Here is a 22,521-nt window from a genome sequence, read left to right as displayed (position 1 = left end):
GAAGCCTCTTCTGAGCCACACCAGCCGGGTGAGCTCTTTGTTGTTTTACACTAGCCTTCCTCGCCAGCCCTGGAGTCACCTGGGCTTCAGAGGGGTTTAAACCATCAGCAGTTGTACAAGTTGCGAGATAGAAGTAAACAGGGCTTCCTTTCTCAGTCACGTGCTGGTCTGAACAGGTGTTAGGAAAGCGCCCATCACTATTCACAGAGCCACAGAGAGGGCAGGCGTCTTGCTGGCACCGTGGAACCTGTCTTCCCTTGTGTGTGAGGTGAGTCAGCGTAAGGCAGAAGAGACCACAGAACCTGGTGGACCGTGGGCACGATGCCTCCGAGCACAGGGCTGCCTTTAATCAGAGAGACGACTGAAACAAGCGCTCTTTTTTTTAAAATACAGCCATTGAAAAGACGATACATTAAGAAACATGTAAACACCGCAGCTGCTTAATGACAAGTTGCACTGCTTGGTTTAGTACCTATGCACTCCTAGGTGTGGAGACCTGGAACGGGGACAGGAGCCTCCCCTCACGCCCACAGTTGGGCAAATTAGTGGGGAATGAGGGCAGAGTAAGAGGAGACGTAAGGTCTAGCTTGTGCACAGGTCCTGAGAGAATAAAAGCAAATTCTATCTTCTAGTTCTCCCAGAAGAAAGATTTAAGATGTTACAAAAGTCGGAGGATGGATCTGTGTTGTCTGTGGGGACGTAGAGGAATTGTCAGGTGCTTTCCAGCTAGAACACCATCTACCGGGAGGCCCACCCGAGCCCAGTCTCAGGCTCTGCGGAAGGCAAGGAGCAGAGAGCCCGCCTCCCCCACGCACTTTCGTCCCAGTCTTGAAAATCCAGGGACAGCTGGACGAGTGGTACTGTCCCCATAGGGATTGTCCGTTGTCCTGAACTCGGGGCCCAGCCTGGGAAAACCAGCTCTCCTTGGTGCTGCTGCCCCCAGTCAACCTCGAGTGTTAGCCCAAATGCCTTTCTAGTCTCAGTCCTGATCCTCGGGCCCTGCCCAAAAGCCCACGATTGTACTAAAATTTGAAGACGAGTCATCCCTATATCCCACATTAACTGGAAAATGACACACAACCCCTCTGCTTGCCAAATCACAGAGACCCGAGACCCCCGAATATTGCCCTTATTGGCCAGTGGGGTCTTCTTGTCTTCCAAGAAGGGGTGGGAGGCCAACAGAGTAATTCCTGGTCATTTCCAGGTGAAGCAGAAAAAGATGTCAACACTGTTACTGCAACTGGCCCAAGTGCAGCACAGCAGAGGGAAGCCCCTCTAGTGGAACAAGAACACCCACAGAGAGTGTCTGTAATGTGTTTTCAAAGAAAAACGGCAACGGTCCTCAACGCTGGCCAGTCACCTGGCGGAGACGGCGTGATTTGGCAAGCAGCTCTGAGGCTGTGGCAGGCCCTGCTGAGTCCTCGTCGCCCTCCTGAGGGTTAGGTGGGGAGTGAAGGGGCGTGGGCAATAGTAAGAACAAAATGTCCAAGTGTTTGAAACCCAGCCCCAATGCTCAAATTAAATGGAGAGCAAGGCGTGACGAGGATCCACTCTTAGGAAGCAAGGGATCAAGGCCCCTTCCTGGGATCTGTTCTTAAAGGAAACATGTCCCTGTCTAGGCTTGTGGGCTGGGCACACAAAACAATACCCCAGAACCACAGAGCCCTTAGAGCTGACGGGAGGGAATGGAAGGCAGACAGCTCCATGCAGCGTTCACTGCTGCCATCCATAAATGACACTGACCCCCGGGGCGTCTCTGAGCCACGATTTTTCATGGGTGAAGGGACAGTCGGCCAAAGGCCCCTCCACAGGCTCTGTCCCAGGATGTTACTGACAAGAGTCCATAGAACATGGAGAAGGGAGGCGCCTGGGTCCCGGTAGGGAGGGAAAGGCCAGAAAGGAGGTGGCTTGTGGAAACTTCAAAGCACCACGTCCAAGACTCCCAAAGAGGTAGCTTCCTAATCTCGAGTCTCACCCTGGCCACTGGGGATGGGGCAGCCCAACTCCGCCCCTCCCTCGGGGACCTGAGGGGAGGACAAGAGGTGACCACCCAGGGCCCGTTGGCAGCTCAGACTCCCAGGGACATGGTCAGAGCCTGCATCAGAAGCCAGAGGCTGGGGCCGAGGATGCTGGCACCGTCTTCCCGTGCGGGTGAGGCAGCCCCTCTGCGTGTGAGGCCCTTTCCCCAGAGGGACACTCGCTTCAGGATGCTACCTCTCACTCTCCGCCAGCTGCAGAACCCCCAGGACAGTGCCTCCTGGCCCAAGCCCCCAAGGGTCTTCAGAAAAAGAATTTTAAGTCAAAAACATGATTTGTTTTCAGGTTGCAAGTAACGGGTCAGCTGAGCTCACACCATCCTCCCCTCCCCCAGCCGCTGGTGTCTGGTAGATGGGGTGCTGGGTGGGAGCCCAGCAGCTCCTCGGCCCTGGGGGCCTACTGCCTGCAGTTGTTGTCAGACAGCTGGCTGGGGGTCCGCACTTCACCCAGGGAGGTCGTGCCCTCGAAGCGCTGTGAGGCGATGGCTGCCTGGTGGGACATGCTCTTCCGTACGATGTCACCCTTCCGCCACAACACCACTTCCTGCAAAATTGGGAGAGGGGCAACATGACGGCATGAGAGAAAGGCATGGGGTTGGGTTTCCGGGAGGCTCTAACTTCCTCTCGGGGAATCTTAGGCAAAGTCCTCGTCTGCTTATCTCCCAGCAAAGATAGCGGCTGTCCTACTGCCGTCCCAGGGAACTCTGGATGTTTTGGGCTGGAAGGCAGAGTGGTTGTGGGGTTGGGCCAAGGAAGCAGACTCTAGGTATCTGTGGGAACCCTCCTTCTCGCTCTGGGGCTCTAGGTGACCCGTTTCCACCTCTGGCACACGGACAGTGGCATGGAGACTCGCGCCTTACTGCTTAACCTGCCAGACGGGAGCCTGCACTTCGCAGAACGACGCCCTCCTGTTCTGTCACTAGGCCCCCAGGGGTCGGGCGGAGGTGCCAGGCTTCACCTGCTGTTTGAAGTAGCGCCGTTCCTCCTCGTCTATCAGCACCAGGTTGAGATAGTAGCGCACGGAGAACTTCTTGTTGATGTCCCGCATGGTGGGGGTGAGCTCGTAGCCCGCCAGGAAGAGCCGGATCGGGATAGACTCTCCTGTAAGGGCCAGGCAGGAATCAGAGCGAGGGACAGAGTGGCCACTCAACCTTACACGAGTCACTCTGGCCAGCGTAGGGAGACTGGGCATCTGAGCATGGCATGGAACGCAGGACATTGCTTCTGCCTTTGGGAAGCTGCATTCTGCTGCCCAGTGATGTGCTGAAGCAAAAAGGTGACTGCAATTCCCTTCTAGTCCAGCTGTGCTTCTGAATGACCTCCCACTATCCCCACACGGGACTATGAGTGGCAGTGGGGATGGACAGCCACTGTCAAACATCTTTTGATCACATGGAATGTGTCTACTTGTTGGGTTTTCAGGAGCCAACTGTCAAACTCTAGCAAACTCATCATATCACCCAGCAATTTTGATGCCACTTTCTTCCATCCTAATTAGGGCATGCCCCCCGAAATACATCACTATGATGGACTGGCGGATGGTATAGTGTCTGAGAAACAACATCCTCATCCTGGTCCCAGTTCTCCATTAACCAGTAAGTCTGTTGCTTTCCTTGGACCTTATTTTCTCATGTGGAAAATTATGGAAACAAACTACAGACTATTTTAGATCCCCTCCAGCTCTAACATCATGCCTTTCCTAGCATAAGAGGAACAAAGTTAGGGCAGTTGTTGTACTGAGAAAGGCCAAGCCTATAATGCAGTGTAAAGCTAAATATAAATGATAGTTCAACTATCCGCTGTTTTGTCTGTTTCTCTGCCCCGTTTCATTTGTACAAGGACAAGGACAATTGGCTCTGCTTGCACAGCTGGTGGAAAACTGGAACGCAGAGAGTCTGGAGAGCTCAGCCCTCCCTCCCCAAGGACCTGGCACGGTGCTACTCAAGGAGAAGCTGTCATTGTCCCCAGTGTTCCAGGCTGCTAAGCTACGACACTCCTCCTTCTGCCTGGATTAGACCTTGGCATCACCAAGCACTTCTAAGTGAAAGAATACACTCTTCGTCGTCAGCTGCAGCAGAGCAAGTGAAGACCATCAGTGAGGGCTTCTGCCAAATAATCACACAGATTCCCCAAACACAGCTCTCAACCCCACCCGACCCATCGCTCCAAGGTGGTGGCGGGAGGACTAGTTTCTGTCCAGTTCCCGGTGCTGACTGTAGCCTCTGGCAGTGCTGGCCAGACAGAGTATTTCTACTTGGTGAATGAATGCAGAGAATTAATCGTTTTACCGGAGCCAGAACAAAGTGACATAAATGACTATTCTGTATTAATCTCTTGCCCCTTAACAGCAAAGAATGTCAGAATGTCAACAGGCAAAAGTTACTAAATGTTCAAACTGTGTCTCTTAACCAATTTGCAAGCTTTTTTTTTAAAAAACAGGGATAACTTGAGATTCAATCTCCAGTCCAAGCTCATAATGTAGAGGAGGCGGAAGCGGAGCTCCGCTGAGGGAAGGCAGGTAGCAGTCTGCAGCGTCACAGACTCAGCCCTCCTTTCCTGCTTATGGAGACCCAAGTGTACAATTAGAGCTTAAGAAGTTACAGGTTAACGGAAATCTCACTAACAGCACAGTCGCTCACGCCCCCCACAGTTGTGTGCAGGGCCTGGAGACAAGGCGTGGTGGGGGGCCACAGGGTCACAAGGCTTACCTCTCACTGGTGCTCCATCCATGATCTCATACTTGGCTATCGTGTCGTTCTCATGGTACACGTTGGGGCCTGTGCCCGTCGTTTCCCGCTTGATGATGTCTATCTCCATGTGCTTGATTTTGATTCGCACCAGCAGGAAGTATATCTTCCCCACAATGACATCTTTCAAGTGGTATCTGGGGAAGAGAAAGTAAAGACAATAAGGTGTGTGTACAGCAGCCAAGCCTTTGTATATTTCCAGGCCTTTCTGGCCTCAGGAGAGGGTATCTGCCCTGCGTGTTGGCTAAAGGTGGGGTCAGAGTGCACACTCACCCACATTCCACCATACTGCATGGCAGCCTAATTTCCCAACATGTACTTTATTTGAATCAAAGTAACTTCTGTCCCTCCCAGTCTTCCATATACAGCTCAAAGGATGTTCCTCTAGCATGTTATGTCACCCACTCATGCTTGCTGATTTCATCTAACTGCTCAGTACTATAACTTCTTTTATACATTTGATATGTTTTGTTTTTTCTTTTTTTTCTTTTCAATATGTTTTTATTGATTTTTAGAGAGAAAGGAAGGGAGAGGGGTAGAGAGAGAGAAACATCCATGAAAGAGAAACATCACTGATAGGCTGTCTCCTGCACATCCCCTCCCCGCTACTGGGGATGGAGCCCGCAACCTGGGCATGTGCCCTGACCTGGAATCAAACTGGTGACCTCTTGGTTCATGGGTCAACACTCAACCACTGAGCCCCACCAGCTGGGCATGTTTCCTATTTGTGTATGTTTTTTAGATATCCTAATGTGTGAGAGGCCAGTCCCACAAATGCAGAAGCCAGGTCTTGCTCTTCCTCTCTAAGGCTCAGAAAATGTCTGTTGGGAACTGGGCCTTGATGGCCTGCAGCAAAGTTCTGTGTGCTCTGGACCTGACAGGCCAGGCAGGAGCAGCAGAGCCAGATGCCACGTCCTATCCCATCCACCTTCTCCCTGGGCTCTGCTTACAAGGCCCATGCTCTGAGCTGTCGGGAATCTGGCCACGAGACACAGTCAGACAGTCGTTCCGGTGGCTGTACATGCACAGCCCTGTCAGGAACAGCAGGCAGAGAGCAAAATCTCCAAACCTGAAGATCAGAGTCATAGGATGTGAGTGTTGGCAGGGACTTCAGAATTTAACCTCCTTATATTCTAGGTTAAGAAAAGGAAGTCTGAAGAAGGTAAGTAATTTAACCAGGATTTGAGGAGGGGACAGACTCAGGATATGAACCAAAATCCTTAATTCCTAAGCTTGTGTTCTCTCCATTACTTCTTTCTTTCTTTCTTTCTTTCTTTCTTTCTTTCTTTCTTTCTTTCTTCTTTTTTTCTTTCTTTCTTTTCTTCCTTCCTTTCTTTTCTTTTAATGTTTGTATTGATTTGAGAGAAAAATGGAGAGGGAGAGAGAAACATCAATTGGCTGCCTCATGCACGCCTCCTACTGGGGATGGAGCCTACAACCCTGGCATGTGTCCTAATTGGGAACTGAACCCGGTGATCTCTCAGTGCATGGGACGATGCTCAACCAACCGAGCCACACCAGCCTGGGCCTTCCATTACTCCACATCACTTAGGCTAATAACCTAATTGGGAAGGCTGCAGACATTCTAAGTAGAGAACCTAAGAATAGTTATGAAAGCAGAATGTAGGCCACTGAGCATTTTGGAAAGAATGCTTAGAGAACATAGATTCTAGGGGTTTTCCAACTTTCATAAGCTGAACATTCCTTTATTCTAAAAAAAAATCTCATAAGAAGCATTAATATATAAGAGCTGCTCTGTGGAGGGTGGGCCTTGAGCCCTGGCTCCCCTCTCCTCTTTCGCTCACCCTTTCTGTGTGTGCTCGAAACCACTAGCCTGATGCAAGCCCTTCATTTTTCAGGAACCAGAGGTACAAACATTTTTAGAACCTGCTAACCTTAGCCCACGTTCTTAGTGGCAGGACAGAAGCTGGCTCACAGCGCGGCCCTTTCTGTTACGTCTTTCAGACCTGCACTCACAGTGTGGCCGTCTTCGAGGGCAGGGCCAGATTCTGGAAGCGTCCAGTCCTCAATGTCACGCCACTGACTCTCTGAGTGCCTTTCACATACCAAGTGTAGTCCTGAGCTCACTGCTGACTGGCTATTCTGAGCTCCTGCTAGTGGCACTGCCTGCCAGCCACCCCCTTTGCCTGTGGCCAGGGCATTGGTGGGCATGCACTTTGGTGGCTCCTTTTCAGGAAGGCCCGCAGAGCCCCAAGACTGTGAGGAGAAAGGGGAAGAAGTCTGTTCCCTTACGTGTGCCTGAGATCAACCTTCGTTTCCTGTCGCCCTGCCCACTTGGTAGCTGGAGCCCAGGCCACGCAGGCCCGCTCTGGGACATGGTGATCATTTTACTGACACCCCACTTGGTTCCAGGCCACAGGGCAGGGGAAAAACACACGTTTCCCTCACCCTGTGCTAAGAAGCACATATATTCTGGCTTAAAAAGCCCCTGTTCCCGGCCCCTTCGCAGGTGAGCCCCTGGCTCAGCTCCCTCTCCCGAGTTGGCTGGCCGTGGGGCTGTGGTAAGGGCGGCTCTGTGACTAGAATACACTCTTCCTTCTGCACATTTGATCTTCAAGAATGCACTATGTTGAAGAGAGCCTGGGGTGCATTTCTGAACTGTACACGGGATTTATAAGCCCTTAAGTATTTTCGTGTTCTAAAAGTAAACACGGTTTAACACAGAGATGGCTTCCCAAGGTGCCAGCTAACGTTATTTCAAGGCCTTCACGAAAAGGCAGCAGGTCCTCTTTGCTACAATTCATTTCAGTTCAGAGAGGAAGCAGCGCCTGAGGCGGTGTCTGGTTTCCTCATTTGCCTTCTAAGGGCATCCTGGTCACAGGAGACAGATGACAATGGACGGGTATCTGAGATGATTCTCAGCAGTGGAAGGAAACAGCTGTCCTTTGAATCCAAAACCATTAGTCTTAAGGCTAGTTTAGCTTGACTCTGAAAGACATCATAGGCTGATTAATTTAAAGGTACCGTCTTAATTTAGTAAAGTTTAGTTTAAGTCAAATGAGGTTTGATTTCCTGGTCAGCCTACCTTTAGCCAGTCTGGCACATATATTCCCTGCTTATTTCTGTGCTCGCTCCCACAGCATGAACCAGACCAGGAAAGGGGCTTCCATCACTTTGTGCTCTGATCAGCTTCTATCTTAACCCCCGGAAATAGTTCTTCCACAACCCGGGGCGCCCGGCACTTACTTGGACTTGTTGTACTCAAACTCAATGTGCAGACAGTCCTCGATCCCCACCTCCATCTTGATGGAGGAGTTCAGCTCTGGGTACGTGCTGAGCGTGTGAACGACAATGTCCATCTCTTTGACAACATCATTGAGGCGGCGGCTGATGGTGGCGCGGAGGAAATACCTGGAGAATATGGACGTGGGGTGAAGGAACACTCCCGTTTCCAGAGCTACCTAGCTTAATGCGCCAAACTGACCCACTTGAGAGATCCCCCTACAGCGGTCCTTATTCCTTAGAGAATTTACCTCTGTGGACCCTCCTCCCAGAAAAACTGCCAGATGCACTTACATACAACATTTTGCAGTTAGAATTCAGGGGGTGCAGAGCCCCTTCCCCAAACCCCTTTTGGAGCTCATGCTCTGGGTGGAGAATGCTGCTCTAAGTCAGAGATTCCTCCGCTCCGTATCCCGGGTACATGTCACTCCTCTGCCTTTCGTGGCCCTCACCACTCTCTACCATGTATTTGTGCGCAGGTTTATGTCCTCAAGCAGCTTCTGGCTCTTTGGGCACAGGAATCTGTATTATACTCTTCAATCTGCACACCCGTTTGTTTAACAATATTCAATCAGGAAGCGTTTTTCAAGTCCCTCACAGTTAAATTGAGGAATAAGGAACGGAGAAACGAAGTCAGCTATTCATTCAGCAAATGTTCATTGCTAGGCATGGGGTGACTAAGAGACACCATCTCAAGGGAAGCTCACAGACCACCGTGGGAGGGGGGCAAAGAAATAGAAAAATCAGAACGAAGTGCTAACTCGGATACAGGAATGCAGGCCTGGGGGAGAGAGAGAAGGGCATTCGGGAGAGCAAACCTAAGTGAAACAGCAGAGGAGGGAGAACCTGGTGTGCTCCGACAAAGAAAACCTCCGGTGAACGAGGATCCTCAGGAAGGGGTGAGTCGGGGAGTATCAGAAAGTATGCCAAGCCTGACTGGGACAGCCAGCCACTTAGGGTGGCCTTCCCCATCACGCCTGTCCCCTTGACTTAACTCTCATACCCGGGGAGGGAAGAAACACCCCTTCAATTATATTTTCTTCTAAATGAAACTGTCTTTCAAGCCTTCCTGCTGACCAGATCAACCACACTCCAGGCCACTCTCTTCTGGGTGGCACTAACTGCCTCTTGGCAGTCTTTTTATTCATCTCAGCAACTTCCGTCACACTCCACAGGACATGTGTTCCCAACTCTTTTCTAACTGCTCAGGCTCCCAGCCTCCCCCTCCCCCCGCTCAGGGGAAGACACTGCTTTTACTATGCTAAGATGCAGGCCTTCCAAGTCAAGACTTACAATTTTCTCCCTTCTCTGCTTTGAGCTGCTCCCAGGGCCTAAAGTGTGTGCATATCTGCCCATCCTTTCCCCCTTCCCGCCTCCTCCCTCTGGCGGAATGACTCTCCATCTATCTGGGTGCACATCAGAACCACCCGGGGGAGGGGCTTTACAAATGCCGATGCCCAGGCACACCTCACATCCTTCAACTTTTCCAATTTTCTTACCATATCCAATCTCCAGCTAAAGGCTTCTTCTTTTTGAGTTTATAAAAAAAAAAGTCCCCAAATCATCAACCCCTCCCCCCGTACCCCCGCCTCCCCACAACCAAACACGGTCCAGGCCTCACACTCCAGACCTTCCTTCAGAGACAGCCGTCACAGAGGGACCCACCCCTGTGCCTCACACCCTGGCTTCTGTTGCCACCACCCAACAGAAACTGCCCTCCTGAAGTGACCACCCAGCCTCCCACTTGCCAAATCCAGGGGCGTGTTTTCAGCGTCAGGTCTGTGCTAGCATACAGCACGTCCTCCTCTATGAAATGCTCTTCCCAGGGTTGCCCAGGAGCCCATTACCCAGCTTCAGCTCCTACCATCCCCGCCCACAGGTCCTGAGCTCCCCTCCTGGACGAGCGGATCAGCTGTGGGCTGAGCAGATGTTTCCAACAGTGCATCCCGAGGGCCAGGCCTGCATTTCCAATCGCCTCGTGAACTCTCACACCTCTCCCTCTGCCAGTGCTCCAAATGTTAAAGCTCGATGCATCATCTTATCTACGAGCCATCTCTTCCTCCCAGCAGCCCCCTCTGCAGCTCCACTCACTAGGAAACTCTGTGGCTGTCCATTACATTCCTGGTTTTCTGCCTGTTCCCATTGTGTCCCCTAAAGCAAAACTCTTAGGCCCTCATTCCAGCCTTCTAACAGTTCTGTGTCCACATTCTACCCACCCACTAAATACCACATACTGACTTTAAATTCTTCCAAAAGAACCACTCCCCTGCTCACAAAGGAAAGAGAGCCCCAAACAATCTTGTCACGTTTTCCCTCTGCCTACGGAATAAGGTCCAAGCCCTAACGTGGGATTTACATCTTCTACACACTACCCTTAGCTGATGTTCCCTTCTGGCCTCCTCTCTTTCTCAACATGAATCCTAAAGTCTTTATCTAATTTGTACAGCAACACCTTCCTTTATTTGCTTTTTTATTGTGGTAGAATGAAGAAGGGGGTTTGGAGTATGCCACCCCCAAATAAGCCACTCTGGCTCATCCAGAGCTGAAAGGAACTGAGAAGAAGCAGACACAAGGAAAACTCCTGCCCTGCCCCTCCTTCCCAGGACAGCAGGACATTTTTTCTTCTTTTCTTCTTCTTTTTTTAAATATGGAACACTTGACAATTTGCATGTCATCTTGCAAAGGCAGGGGCCATGCTAATCTTCTCCAACCATTTGCAACCACATGGATGGAACTGGAGAGCATTATGCTAAGTGAAATAAGCCAGTTGGAGACACATGATCTCACTCATATGTGGGATATAATGATCAACATAATTTGATGAACAAAAATAGATCCAGAGACAAATGGCAGGGGAGGGGGGTTAGAGAGCAACCAAAGGACTTGTATGCATGCATATTAGCATAACCAATGGACACGGACACTGGGGCGGTGGGAGCTTGCCAGGGGTGCGAATGGCTGGGGTGGGGGGGGGCTGTTCAATTGGGGAAAAAGGAGACATGTAGACCAGTGGTTCTCAACCTGTGGGACGCGACCCTAGACCATTGGAAAACATATATAATTACATATTGTTTTTGTGATTAATCACTATGCTTTAATTATGTTCAATTTGTAACAATGAAATTGGGGGTCACCACAACATGAACTGTATTAAAGGGTCGCGGCATTAGGAAGGTTGAGAACCACTGCTTTAGACAATAATAATAATACAAAAACATAAATAAAATAAAAGCCAGTGCCCAGATTGCCTCCTTCTCTGTTATCGCTCCAGTTCACTACATGTGCTACAGAAGCGAGCAGGATGTTCTTAATCACCAGAGACAACTCTAGACTCTCAGCAGCCCAGAGACTGCGCGGAGAAACCTAGAACCAGCCTCGCTAAAACTGCCCTTACCTTTCCCTTTTCCCCATAGGTTTACCTCCCACACTTTGTGCCCCTGGAAGCTCAAAGTCTCTTTCCTTTGTCTTGTCACTTCTCTTTAATATTAATTATTGTTTTTCTGGTTAAACGCTTGCATAGGCCCTAGTTCTGACCAGCCCTTTGAGTTACTCCTCACAGTCCCACATGGATGCACAATGCACATGTGAATAAACTTGTTTTTCTCTTGCTAATCTGCCTTTTGTCAGTCTAATTTGCAGGGCCCAGTAAATGAACCTAAGATGGGTAGGAAAAAAAAGGGTTGTTTTTTTTTGTCCTCTACAATATACAGGGATGGGCAAAAGTAAGTTTGCAATTGTTGTATAGAAAATAATACAATAATTAATAACTAACAATATAAGAATAAACTGTTTCATGTATTCATAACTATAACCCTACTTTTGTCCACCCTGTATATAACATTAAATTTACCATTTTAACCATTTGTCATTTTAAGTCTACATTAAGTCCATTCGCATTGTTGTGCCACCATCATCCATCTCCAGAACTTTTTTAACTTCCCCAACTGAAACTGTTCCCATTAAATACTAATTCTCCATTCCCCCTCCCCCAGTCCCTGGCAACCATCGCTCTACTTTCTGTCTCTATAATTTTGACTCCCCTAAGTTCCTCTATAAGTGAAATCAATATAGTATCTGTCTTACGACTGGCTTATTTCACTCAGCATAGTTTTCAAGACTCATCCATGTTGTAGCAAATGACAGGATTTCTTTCCTTTTCAAGGTTAAATAACATTTCATTGTATGTTTTGTTTTATCCACATTTTCTTTATCCAGTCATCTGCCGATGGGCATTCAGGGGGCATCCACATTTTGGCTCCTGTGAATATGCTGTTATGAGTGTGGATATACATACGTCTTTCTCTTTGGAGTCCCTGCTTTCACAGACCAAACTGATGATTGTCAGATGGGAAGGGAATTGTGGGAGGGTGGAAAGGGGGCAGGGATTAAGAAGTACAAACTGCCCATTATAAAAACAGTCACGGGGATGTAAAGTCAATAATAAGGAATATAGTCAATAGTATTCTAATAACAATGTATGGTACTGGTGGTTATTAGACTTATTAGGGTGATCACTTCGTAAGTTATATAAATGTCTAATCACTATGTTGTATATGTGAAACTAATATAATATTGTATGTCAACAGTAACTGAAAAATAAAAGTAAAAGATTAAATAAAAGGGGGAAAAAAAGTCTGCAGCATCCTAAACCCAGGCCTTCAGGTGAGGAGAACAAGCTGATCTTACAAGATAGTACCAAGACCTGGGACCAGGTGTCCAGAGCGAAGGAGGAAGCCTGCTTCATCCCAGTGACATCACATAATCCTGGGTTCCATCCAACAGGCTAGAGCTGCTCTGGGTTTGTTTGTTTTTAACCCCAGAGGCCCTGGGACCAGTCCCTATCCTCAGAGTTCCCAAGACTGGAACAATAAAAGCAATCCCATGTCCTCAAATTGTGTTCATTAATCTTTGAAGAACTTGGTACACTCTTACATTTTATTCTCTCTTCACTCCCCCAAAAGATGGAGCAGGCAGATCTAGAATTAGAAACAAACCTATTACCCACTTTTCTAGTGAAAAAGCTGAGTGACAGGGCTCAGGATCACACTGCTGTCCTGAGAGCTGGATCGAGGGCCAGTATGTCCTGATGAACGTCGACTGTTGAATTTTCAGGAATTTTATGAATCAGTGGTTAAACACAGCAATTATTTGCAATTATATAAACTTACAATTGAATGAATTATATTAAAAACAAAGAAATACATACCAAAAAAAATGCAATGCTTCCTAATTATGTTGCTACGATTTTCTGCTCTTGGGGAATTTATATTTAGTGTCTCCGTATGTCGGTAATGTTTGCTAAATGTGGTTATTGTACATCTCTCCCCAACTGTGCATTCGGGATGTCAGATTGGTAGCTTGAAATTGGCCATGGTGGGAAGATCTACACTCCAGCAATTAACAAATGCTAAAGCAGGGGTTTTTCCTCCCAGAGAGCCTGTTCTAACCATTTACCAGCATACCACTGCTCTCTGCATTCTTCCTTCCCAATACATTTATAGATTCTTGAAAATGTGGACAGCTTCAGGTCCTGCTCCACAGGGGGCAGTTTCTGGGGCGAGGTGGGGCACAACTTACCGAAGCTTCACATTCTGCCCTGTGTAGGACTCATACGGCTTCTCCACGTGGGTGAATTCAAAGTCGAAGGCCTGTGACTGGGTAATTTCTCCAGGCCGGGCCAAGTCCTTCACCAGCGACACAAACTCATGGTGGTTCCCGCGGTCATAGTAGAGTTCTGGGGAGAGAGCATCGGCCTCCTCTATCAGACCCCGAGCTACCCAGGGCCTGGCAGGGGGCTTCATCCTGGCTGTGGGCACCTGTCTCCGAAAAGACCTCCTCTCCCCTCCACCCCCCACAACAGACCAGTGTTTTTCCTGACCTGCTCCTTCACTGCATTTCTCATATACTGGTCCCCCGCCACCTCCCCCTTTCCAAACAATTCCATTTTATATAGAGAAATCCCGTGGCACAGTAAGAACCCCATATAATCCTGCTCAGGACAGCAGGGCAGACCTTAGTAAGGGACACATCAGGGGAACCACTATCAAAAACACATTTTTAAAAGCACATTAAAAAAAGATTTATAACTTTTAAAGCATATTCATCGGCATTTATCACCAATTTAAAAGATAAGGGAACTGAGTCACAGCGCAGTTAAATAACTGGCTTAGAGTCTAGGGTTGGCTGCTATGGGACTGAGTCTATTTCTACGACCTAGTAAAATGGGGGTAAGACAACTCACTTCATAAGGTTTTGTGAGAATTAAAGGAGGCAATGAAGGGACGGGACTTAGAATAGTACCTAATAGATAGCAAACACTCAAAATATTAGCTGCTAGGCCCTAGCCAGTTTGGCTCAGTGGACAGAGCGTCGGCCTGCGGACCGAAGGGTCCTGGATTCGATTCTGGTCAAGGGCACGTACCTTGGCTGCAGTCTCCTCCACAGCCCAAGCCCTGGTTGGGACACCTGCAGGAGGCAACCAATCGATGTGTTTCTCTCACACAGATATTTCTTTCTCTTTCCCTCTCTCCTCTTCTCTCTCTAAAAAATCAATGACAAAACATCCTCTGGTGAGGTTAAAATATATATATTAGCTGCTAGCTGATCCATGTGGCCAATCTGACATACAAGTTTTAATGTTATTACCTCCATTTAAAACAGTGGCTCTAAGACTGCAATGGGCATCAGAGTCACTAGAGCAGTGGTCGGCAAACTCATTAGTAAACAGAGGCAAATATCAACAGTACGACGACTGAAATTTCTTTTGAGAGCCAAATTTTTTAAACTTAAACTATATAGGTAGGTACATTGTTATTAACTTAATTAGGGTACTCCTAAGGCTTAGGAAGAGCCACACTCAAGGGGCCAAAGAGCCGCATGTGGCTCGCGAGCCAGTCTGCCGACCACGGACTTAGAGGGCTTATGAAAACACAGATTGCTGGGCCCCACTCCTAGTCTGATTCAAGGGATCTGGGGGAAGGGGCTGATCCCGCTGGTCCTGGGACCCCACTTTGAGAAGCACTGCTCTTAAGTTCAACCTCCCCTAGAAATAGTTTTGGTATATTTCGCTGATATAAGTTCATGCCACCCACTTATCCTATATTATTCTTAGCCTCTTTGCACTCTGCTATTTAAGTATTAACTTCTGCTAGTACTCTACACATGGTGATTAGAGGTAAGGCCTATATGCCCAGATTCCCAGCATCCTCCCCAACCCACCCGGCTGCATGGCGGACATTTAATACTGACTGTGACTATACATGGCCAAGGTGCAGTCAAGGTCCAGCCCTGGGGTAGGTATTTCTGAGCTTCAAGCCAATGCTAGGCTGCACCCTGAAGTAGGATAGGCCAAATGGGAAAATGGAGCAGGCAGAGCGCGCCGCCACCCACTTCTGCTGTTGGCTGCTTGGGGATAAAGAGAACCACCCACAGGCCTGGTCCTGGATCTTCAGAACACAGCAGGCGATCTCTCTCAGGGACACCTCAGCATCAGGGGACGTGGGGCAGAGGTATATGTGCTCTGGGTCCACCCTGGACAGTGCAAGGTCTGGGTCCCCATAACGATCAAGGCCATCCTGGGTCAAAGTACCCCCTCTCTTGCCTCCCCAAAGGTGGCAGTGGTGTGGTTACATACAGTGCTGCTACATCTGTGTGAATGTACATTGTGTTCTGTGATTACAGTTGTTGCTGATTTCCTATGTAGTTACACTGTGATCCATCTTATATTACAAACAACCCACCTTCTCTCCCAAACACTAAATGGAACCAGCAGTGAGCAGCATTCCGGGTAGTGAGTGATCATCCACAGAGTCGCTAGATGGGAGACGACAGTTGCAAACAATGGGGAAAAGGTAAGCAACCAATGCTGGTTCTAAAATCAGGAACTGTGCTCCTCAGTAAAACCATGTGCAGTGACTGGGCAGGAGCAGAGCCACTGGCCAGCCCACGTCAAGAGCTCCTCCACTTCTGCTGGTCCAGGGACACCTGAGCCCTAGTGGATGATCCTGGCTCTTACATGGGCTCTGACCCCTCCACTGCGGAACCTGTTGCTTCAATTCCCAAGCACTGGATTCCAGCCATAGTTTCAGGGGACAAAAGCAGGCAGAGCAAGGCCCCAACATCCACGATCTTTAAGTGGGAGATCCCAGAGCCAAGAGAAAGATGGGAAAAGAAGGATGGAAAAACACACAAACGTGACTACACAGCTCAATGGCACCGTGAGAAACAAAACAGAGGCGGCCCCGTGAGCCCTCAGAGAGCAGTCAGGCTGCCAGCATCCGAGGATCCTAGCAACGGGCTGCCTGACCCAGCAGGGGAACCTGGCTGTGGCCAGGACCTCTGGCGGAAGAGGTTCCCTGCATAGCATCACGCTCTGCTTCAGTTTTTTCCTCCGGGACACACGTTACTACAAGTTCTTCTACCAAATGTCACGGAAGACTGACCGGTCTGAGTGGGGCTGGACTGGACTTTCTCATTTGTAATTTCAAAGCTGTTTGCAGTGCTTTTGCAAACACTGTTAAGGCAAAGGGGCAGAAATAGCACCATATTCTGCCGCTTGCCAGGAAGTTTGGTTTCCTCTGACAGGATTTAAATAAAAACAATCCAAGGCTGTTCTAGTGAGAGGTTTGGATCCTAAAGAGGCAGTCAACTGCCTCTATTTTTCCCCAAAGATGCAGGCACAAGTCATGCCTAGGTCTTCTGGACCCCCCCAAACCCTCGGGGACTAGCCATTTCAAGCTAAAAGTCGGAATTGACCAAGTGGTTTTGTTAAGGTAACTTCTGTCTCCAGCCTCCCAGGAGGAAATGAGTTTTGCAGAAGGATGCTTTCATGGTGAAACTTGCCACCAACGGCTGAGGAGTGAACCTACCACTTTGGGAGGAAATGGAGCCGGCTGGGCAGCCCAGGGTCATCCCCTGAAAGAAGCTGAGACTTGCTGCTGGGCCCGGACCACGTGTGGCCCAGGCTCCATGGGGGGCTTGGGAGAAGCGAAGTTAGCAAAGGCAAAAAGACCTGCAGCGAGCTTCCTCTCACCCTGCTTTCCCCACGCACCACTTGCTAACTGGCAACCCAGCTACGATTCGTGCTGGCCACTCTGCTCGGATCTCCTGGACCCCAGGAAACCTGCCGGGCAGTCACACCCCTGAGCTGCCCGTAGCCGGCCAGGCGCAGCTCTGCTCCACGCCCTGCCACAACTTATTAACGGGCTAGAATCAATCGATTTCATCTCGAGGTGCCTTTTACTTAGCATTTCCTGGGTGAGTAAATTAAAATGGAGAAATTCTCTGGAGTTTTTAAAGTACAGGCTTGATTGGTGATGATGAGCTCAGATACATCCAAAGGCAGGGGCCAGCTCAGGACGGAGTTGCACATACTTCCCCTTTTACCCACTAGGGAATCGATGAGAAGAATTTTAAGGAGAGGTCTGACAATGTTAGAACTGCCTTTTAGACAGTTTACTGTTACAGGCGCTGAATTGAAAGAAGAGGAAAACAAAGGCAGGAAAGCCAGTTAGGAGACTACTTGCTACAAACAGAAAGAATAAATGCATTAAGAATGGAGAGGAAGCCCTGGCCGGTGAGGCTCGGTTGGTAGGGTGCCATCCTCTGCACCAAAAGATTGCCCCTTCGATTCCCAGTCAGGGCCCATGCCTGGGTTGCAGGCTGGATCCCCCGGTAGGGGGTGTGCAGGATGCAGCCAATCGATGTTTGCTCTCACATCGATCTTTCTCTTTCTCTCCCTCTCTCTAAAAAAGAAAAAGAAAAAGAAAAAAGAAGCCAATTAGTTGTATGGGGGGAGGAATGAAGAGTCTCAGATGACTCCCAAATTTCTGAGGCTGAATGGATGCAGGTGCCAGAAGCCAAAATGGAAAAAACACACACAAACAAACAAAACCCACAGAGCGGCAGGGCTGGCAGAGAAAGGGTTTCTGTTTTGGATGCCTCTTTGAGGGACCTGGGGTTGGGGTATCCAGGTGGAGATATGTAGCAGGCAGTGAGAAACACAGGCATGGAACTCCGAAGAGAGGACAGGTCAGAACAAAGAAAGAATTTGGGAGGCATGTGAATATAAGAAGCCACTGAAGTCATGGGTGCACATGAGATTACGAGAGCAAGGTATGGAGTGAGAAGGGACCAGGAACAAAAGCTATCTCTAAATCATCATCAAGATAGGAGCGCTGGCCTGCGGACCAAAGGGTCCCAGGTTCGATTCCAGTCAAGGGCACGTACCTTGGTTGCAGGCTCCTCCCCGGCCTGGGCCCTGGTCAGGGCTGGTGCAGGAGGCAACCAATCAATGTGTTTCTCTCATATCGATGTTTCTTTCTGTCTTTCCCTCTCCCCTAAAAATCAATGGAAAAATATCCTCGGGTGAGGATTAACAACAACAAAAGAGACAGGAGCGCCGAAGCCAGTTTGGCTCAGTGGATAGAGCGTCGGCCTGCGAACTGAAAGGTCCCAGGTTCGATTCTGGTGAAGGGCATGTACCTGGGTTGCGGGCACATCCCCAGCAGGAGATGTGTAGGAGGCAGCTGATCGATGTTTCTCTCTCATCGATGTTTCTGACTCTCTATCTCTCTCCCTTCCTCTCTGTAAAAAATCAATAAAATATATTTAAAAAAAAAAAAGAGAGAGAGACAGGAGCTTTTCTGAGCAGGGCCTGGGCCACTAGGAGAATGGGGCACAAAGGGGTCCGAGTAGCTATTTCTGCAAGGACCCTGTGCAGTCCCTTCCATAAAGTTTTGTGTGGGCTACTGTACCTTCCAGGAGAAGACACTGGGAAGGTAATGTGGCCAGACAGACGAAAGGGGAGGCTAATCTGCTTTGAACATTCCCCATGGAGAGTCTGCATAGGCATCAGGGGTAACTACAGGTGAAATGTTTTAAATGTCTAGCCCCTGGGAACTTCTTGATGGTCCAGCTTAACACGGAAAGAGAAAAGGACAATGATCATCTTAACTCCTTTTTACTGAGCACTTACTACATGTGCCAAGCCTTGCACTTCTCTAGTCCTTACAAGTCTTGACCTTAGCAAAGTCTGTATTATTATAAACTGAGCCTTTTCTAATTTACATAACCAGCCGAGTTACCTCTGCATATACCAGGCTGTCCCTCCAGTGAATATACACAGGTGGGACAAATATACTTTCTTTTTTTTTTTTTAATAATTCTTTATTGTTGAAAGTATTACATATGTTCCCCCCCCCCATTTATCCCCTCCAGCCAGTGACAAATACACTTTCATCAGGAGGAAAAATAAATTAGTCATAAGGCTAAGGTTAATTACTTAAACCACTTCATTTTCAAGATACAGAACTAACTCTTCTGAGGGAGGAAGGGAGGAAGGAAGGAAGGGAGAGGAGAGAGAGAAGAAAAAAACCAAATCAAAGAGACTACTGTTTATATGAAAAAATTTGAGTTAAAATGGAAATCAATGAGGAAGGGGACAGAGCACAATATCAATCAACTTTCTTACCATACAGCCAGATCTCAGAAAGAATCTGACCTAGTTCCACCCACTTCATACATAGCCAAAGAGTGCAATGAAGGAGAAAACCACAAGACCACAACTTCAACAAAATTACTCACTGGCCTCGCTCTGGTGCCCTGAGGTCGGCCGGCACAGATACGCCACGCGCTGCATGAAGCACAACCCTTTGACCTCACCGCATTCTCACGGGGTGATTTTTGTTGTCCTTGTCTTACAGGGAAGAAAGCAGCCCAGAGAAGGGCACAGCATCCCCAAAGTCACAAGGTCAAGTCAGCCCAGAGTGAGTGCTCAGGGGCCCAGGAAGAGTCATCAATGGAAGCAATAAAACGTTCTGAGAAAACTCAGCAGGGATGCTATTCTGGGATCCAAGGAGTTAGACAAGAAACCAGTCAGTTTAGACTAGAACAGTGGTTCTCAACCTGTGGGTCGCGACCCCTTCACAGGGGTTGCCTAAGACCATCGGAAAACACATATATAATTACATATTGTTTTTGTGATGAATTGCTATGCTTTAATTATGTTCAATTTGTAACAATGAAATTGGGGGTCACCACAACATGAAGAACTGTATTAAAGGGTCAGGGCATTAGGAAGGTGGAGAACCACTGGACTAGAAGGTCTTGACACCAACCCCGGGGGCAGCTCAGTCAATCCCGCTGGAGCTGCAGACACTGTGGCTATCTTTCTGTATTGACGAGGTATGACCACCTGGAACGGTGGTTCAGACACAGGCTAACCCTGCCTGTCTACGCTGGCATGACAGAGCCAAAGAATCCATGCAACCGTGTTAAAGCTGCTACTTGAAGATCCTAATGCGAAGCAGGCAAGGACTTCACTGCCTCACATGTTACACTCAGCTGAAAATATTTTGGACTCATCCTATCTACTCAGTGGCTCTTTATTAGGCAGATTTTTACCCTGTAGAGTACGTAAGGCAGTATCCTCAAGACATTTTTGAGGTTACAGCTGGGGGGTACTTCTGGTATGGGGTGGGTAGAAAGGGGGGGGACATTGCTAAACATTCTACACCAAAAAGGAATGACCCGGCCCCAAATGTCAATAGCATGCTGTTGAGAAATCCTATCTAAGCTAGAAGCCGGAGAGCAGCAGGCATGAAGCTCATTCTTTAGACCTATTTCTGATACACAAAAGGCCACGCTCATTCTGGATTTGACGTAAGGACAGATGTTCCTGCGGGATCAGCTGGTCTTCCACCTGATTTCATTCTCTGAAATGCCAGAGGTATACAGTTCAGGCTGAGCACTGCCTGCAGAGACCTGTGCAGGAACTCCCCTTCCCCAGGCCCCTCCTACCCGGGGCCAGTGCTTCTGGCCTTTGTAAAAGAGGAAAACAGATTTCTTCGCTGTACTCTGAGGACCTGAGAGAGCACCTAACAAGCTTTCCCAGGAAGTGCCTAAAAACAGAGTTAAACATGCAGCATGTGGTATAGGACATGAATTCTCTGCCAGAGGTTTTCAACCCACACGGGGGTGTTCACTGTGGCATCAGCTCCTGACCTATGACCAAAAAAAAACACAATTTACTTCCAGAAGTGCATGGGAGTTTTCATAAACAGGAAAACTCCAAAGAGCCTTAGCACTGGAGACAATTGCATCTTGACTGGCAGCTTCCAAAACCTTCTGGCAGTGGTTAACTGCCTTTTATGGTCCAAAGCCAGTTATTAATTATCATGATTAAAGACTGTTGGAGCACTGAGCGATTTTGACCACTTCACTTTTAGTCTTTGGAGCATCATTTCTTTGTCTTTAAGGAGAAAACGAGTCGCTGGAAAACGAACGCTCTAATCGAGAAGGCTTAGAAATACAGGCTTGGGTGGACAGAAACGCTGGATCGGAAGGCTGCAGGGTTTCTCCCTCAAAACGCGTACAAGACAGGAAGTTCAGAGATAAGGTGAGAGAGGAGACCCTGGCGAGCCATGACGCCCACATCACACCTAGAAGTGACAAGGGGGCGGGTGAGACTGCAACTGAGCCACAGATCAGCCAAACTCGGGGTCCGGAGGAAGGCAAGGCTCCCGCTAACAAGCCCACCACCTGCAGGCTAAAGGCTGGGCCTCTTCGCTCCGAAATCCCGAAATCCCGGAGGGGTTTGTGGAGACGTTGGTGGGTCTGTGTCATCTGAGCGGCATGTGGATGGGACACCTGGACATTCTGGGCCGCGGTGCCCGCCACCAAGGGGCACAGCGGGGTCGCGCCCGGGGCCCTGGGCACCGCCACGCCTCGTGGCGCGCTGTCCCTTTGGGCAGGGAAAACGGGAACGCGGCGGCAGCCACGGGCGGGCGGGTCTCAGACCGCAGGGGGACGCGTGGGGACCGCAGGCCTCGCCGGAGCGGCTCGGGGTCCCGCCCCGAGTGGGCGCCCGGCGCGGCGCGAGGACGTGGGGGGTGAGGGAGGGAGGCCCCGGGCGCCGACTCACCGATCTGCCCGATGAACTCGATCTTGATGCCCTGGTGCTCCAGCCGCTTGTTGGGGTGCTTGAGCGCGAGGCTCACCTTCCCGGAGACCGTCTCGCCGTCGTAGAAGAGGAAATATTTCTCCTTCTTCCCGTCCTCCGTCTTGTGCTCGGCCCGCTTCCTACTCTCCGCATCGTTGAGCACGATCTCCACCTCCACGCTCTGCCCGAAGCCGAAGAAGCTCATCTCGCCGCCGGCCGGGCGCGCCGGGCTCTCCGGGGCCGGGCTGTCCTAAGGGAAGGCCAGCGGGCTGGACGCGCGCGGCCGGGCGGGGGGCGCGGCAAGACGGCCCGCTACACCCGGAGGGCAGGGCAGGGCCGGTTGCGCGCCCAGAGCGCAGAGGCGCCGCGGCCCGCCAGTCCCCGAGCGGGCGCGGGCGGCGGAGATGGCGAGGGGCGAGGGCGGCCACGCCACTCTACGGGGGGCGGTGCAGAGCCCCGGGGCTACCAGCCGCTGCCGCCCACCCGGTGCCCTGCGGCTCGGGGCTCGGGGCGGCGGAGCGAACCTCCAGCTCCTGCGCTGCGATGCCCAAGCAGC

The 22,521-nt window shown here is 49.7% G+C and overlaps 2 protein-coding genes across 2 annotated transcripts in view; one reads left to right on the top strand and one right to left on the bottom strand.

The window, feature by feature from the left end:
* THYN1 (thymocyte nuclear protein 1) overlaps window positions 1–4,426 on the top strand; it is a 10,355-nt gene extending 5,929 nt beyond the window's left edge. The window contains exons 7-8 of the transcript XR_011469062.1: window positions 3,535–3,631; window positions 3,876–4,426. The gene's annotated coding sequence lies outside the window, so the exon portion shown is untranslated. The remainder of the gene's footprint in view (window positions 1–3,534; window positions 3,632–3,875) is intronic.
* Window positions 309–22,521, bottom strand: VPS26B (VPS26 retromer complex component B). The gene is made up of 6 exons (XM_070400062.1): window positions 21,948–22,521; window positions 13,604–13,760; window positions 7,991–8,155; window positions 4,745–4,920; window positions 2,995–3,137; window positions 309–2,580 (listed from the first exon to the last, which is right to left on the bottom strand). The coding sequence occupies exons 1-6, from the start codon at window positions 22,168–22,170 to the stop codon at window positions 2,434–2,436; spliced, it is 1,011 nt and encodes a 336-aa protein (XP_070256163.1). The 5' UTR covers window positions 22,171–22,521; the 3' UTR covers window positions 309–2,433.

The sequence above is a fragment of the Myotis yumanensis genome, unplaced genomic scaffold (assembly GCF_028538775.1).
Source record: "Myotis yumanensis isolate MYYU_CA2020_CCGP unplaced genomic scaffold, mMyoYum1.0.hap1 SCAF_19, whole genome shotgun sequence".
Taxonomy (NCBI): Eukaryota; Metazoa; Chordata; class Mammalia; order Chiroptera; family Vespertilionidae; genus Myotis; species Myotis yumanensis.
The sequence above is the reverse complement of the archived record's forward strand: the minus strand, read 5'-3'. Positions and strand labels throughout refer to the sequence as shown.

What these genes read in the sequence shown, in the direction of transcription:
- VPS26B (XM_070400062.1), bottom strand. Translation starts at nt 22,170, where the DNA reads ATGAGCTTCTTCGGCTTCGGGCAGAGCGTGGAGGTGGAGATCGTGCTC. An exon ending in TTTGAGTACAACAAGTCCAA is followed by an intron (nt 4,921 to 7,990) that starts GTAAGTGCCGGG and finishes TCTCTTCCCCAG; the next exon opens with ATACCACTTGAAAGATGTCA. An exon ending in GGCGCTACTTCAAACAGCAG is followed by an intron (nt 2,581 to 2,994) that starts GTGAAGCCTGGC and finishes CCAATTTTGCAG; the next exon opens with GAAGTGGTGTTGTGGCGGAA.